The 1,160-nt window shown below is 59.6% G+C and overlaps 1 protein-coding gene across 1 annotated transcript; it reads right to left on the bottom strand.

Moving 5' to 3' along the window:
* Positions 1-557: 557 nt before the first annotated feature.
* LOC149346989 (uncharacterized) lies at positions 558-881 on the bottom strand. Its single transcript, XM_089585478.1, has one exon. It carries the CDS (start codon positions 879-881, stop codon positions 558-560), a length of 324 nt encoding a protein of 107 aa, XP_089441604.1.
* Between the last annotated feature and the right edge of the window lie 279 nt (positions 882-1,160).

Below are 1,160 nucleotides of genomic sequence, written 5' to 3'. Positions count from 1 at the left end.
CGGCCATCACTCACGGTTAGAGTGAGTGATTTTCCAGGGGGGTGCAGCCGCCCCCCCTTGCCCCCCCCCTCCGGACGCCCATGCATGTGGGCATTAACCCATTAGCTATCGCGTCACACCCCGGAGCGCGGGCCGCGGTACAGCGGCGACTGCCTTCAAAAATTAAGCGCGCAGATCAAAAGGGGTGCGGCGGCTACGTAGAGCCACGTAGAGGTAGAATTGCATGCTGCGTGGCATCGGGTTGCATCACGCCGCGCGGCGGCTGCGTTCACAAAGTGATCTGGCGGGCCCTCGCCATCTTCTCACACGTCTTACGTGATTTTTCGCGTTTCGCCTCGAAGGAAACGTGTCCGTTGCCGCTGAAATTTAATCCCGCCACCGTGAGCTCAGCAGCTGGACACCTCCGCCACTGATTCACCGCGGCGCGTCACATAGAATTGATCCCACACGTAATGGCCTATCGAGAATCAAAGGACGAAGTGATCTGGACTGAAATTTTCGTTTCTTTTACTGAACTGGCCACGGAAGACAGGCGGCCCCAGCTTCAGACCGGGGAGCTACATTAGGGTGAGCGGGGGAAACCGCGGCTTCTTGGTGGCGCCTCCTTTGATCTCCTTGGCGATAAGGACGTCGCGGTACTTGAGCTGCTTCTTCAGCAGCTCGGGCATCGCGGTCACGTTCTTGAGGAGCACGGCCACCTGCACGGTGACGGCGAGTGGGTAGTCGCAGTCCAGCAGCATCATGTTGACGCACGCGTGGGACAGGCTCAGCAACCTGGTCTCCCCGACCTTATCCTGGTTGGCCTCGATAAACGCGCGCCGCAGCTCCCAATGTTCGGCGCTCTCCCAGGGCTGGCGGTACTCATCGATGGGTCGCTCCATCCTGGACTGCGCTGGCTTACTGGACGCCACGGTAGCGCCGAGGTCGCCAGCGACACGAACAGGTCTTGTACGCCTCTTCAGTACGTCCAGAGGACCGGGACGGCAGCTAGAAAGCTACCAGCGGGAGGGCGCCTCGGTTCACTATGGCCGTCCGGCCAAAGCTCTTTGATTATGCCACTCGCGAAACTCGCCAACGGCCCCCATGCATCAAATCTTCCGCCAAATACTGGCATGTTAGCAGAATGTTGCGCCACCTGCGGATTTCAGACGATTTGAGAA

Source organism: Amblyomma mixtum, chromosome 4, assembly GCF_055824585.1.
Source record: "Amblyomma mixtum isolate Tamu chromosome 4, ASM5582458v1, whole genome shotgun sequence".
Lineage (NCBI taxonomy): Eukaryota > Metazoa > Arthropoda > Arachnida > Ixodida > Ixodidae > Amblyomma > Amblyomma mixtum.
Note: the sequence above shows the minus strand (reverse complement) of the source record. Positions and strands in the feature narration are given on the sequence as shown.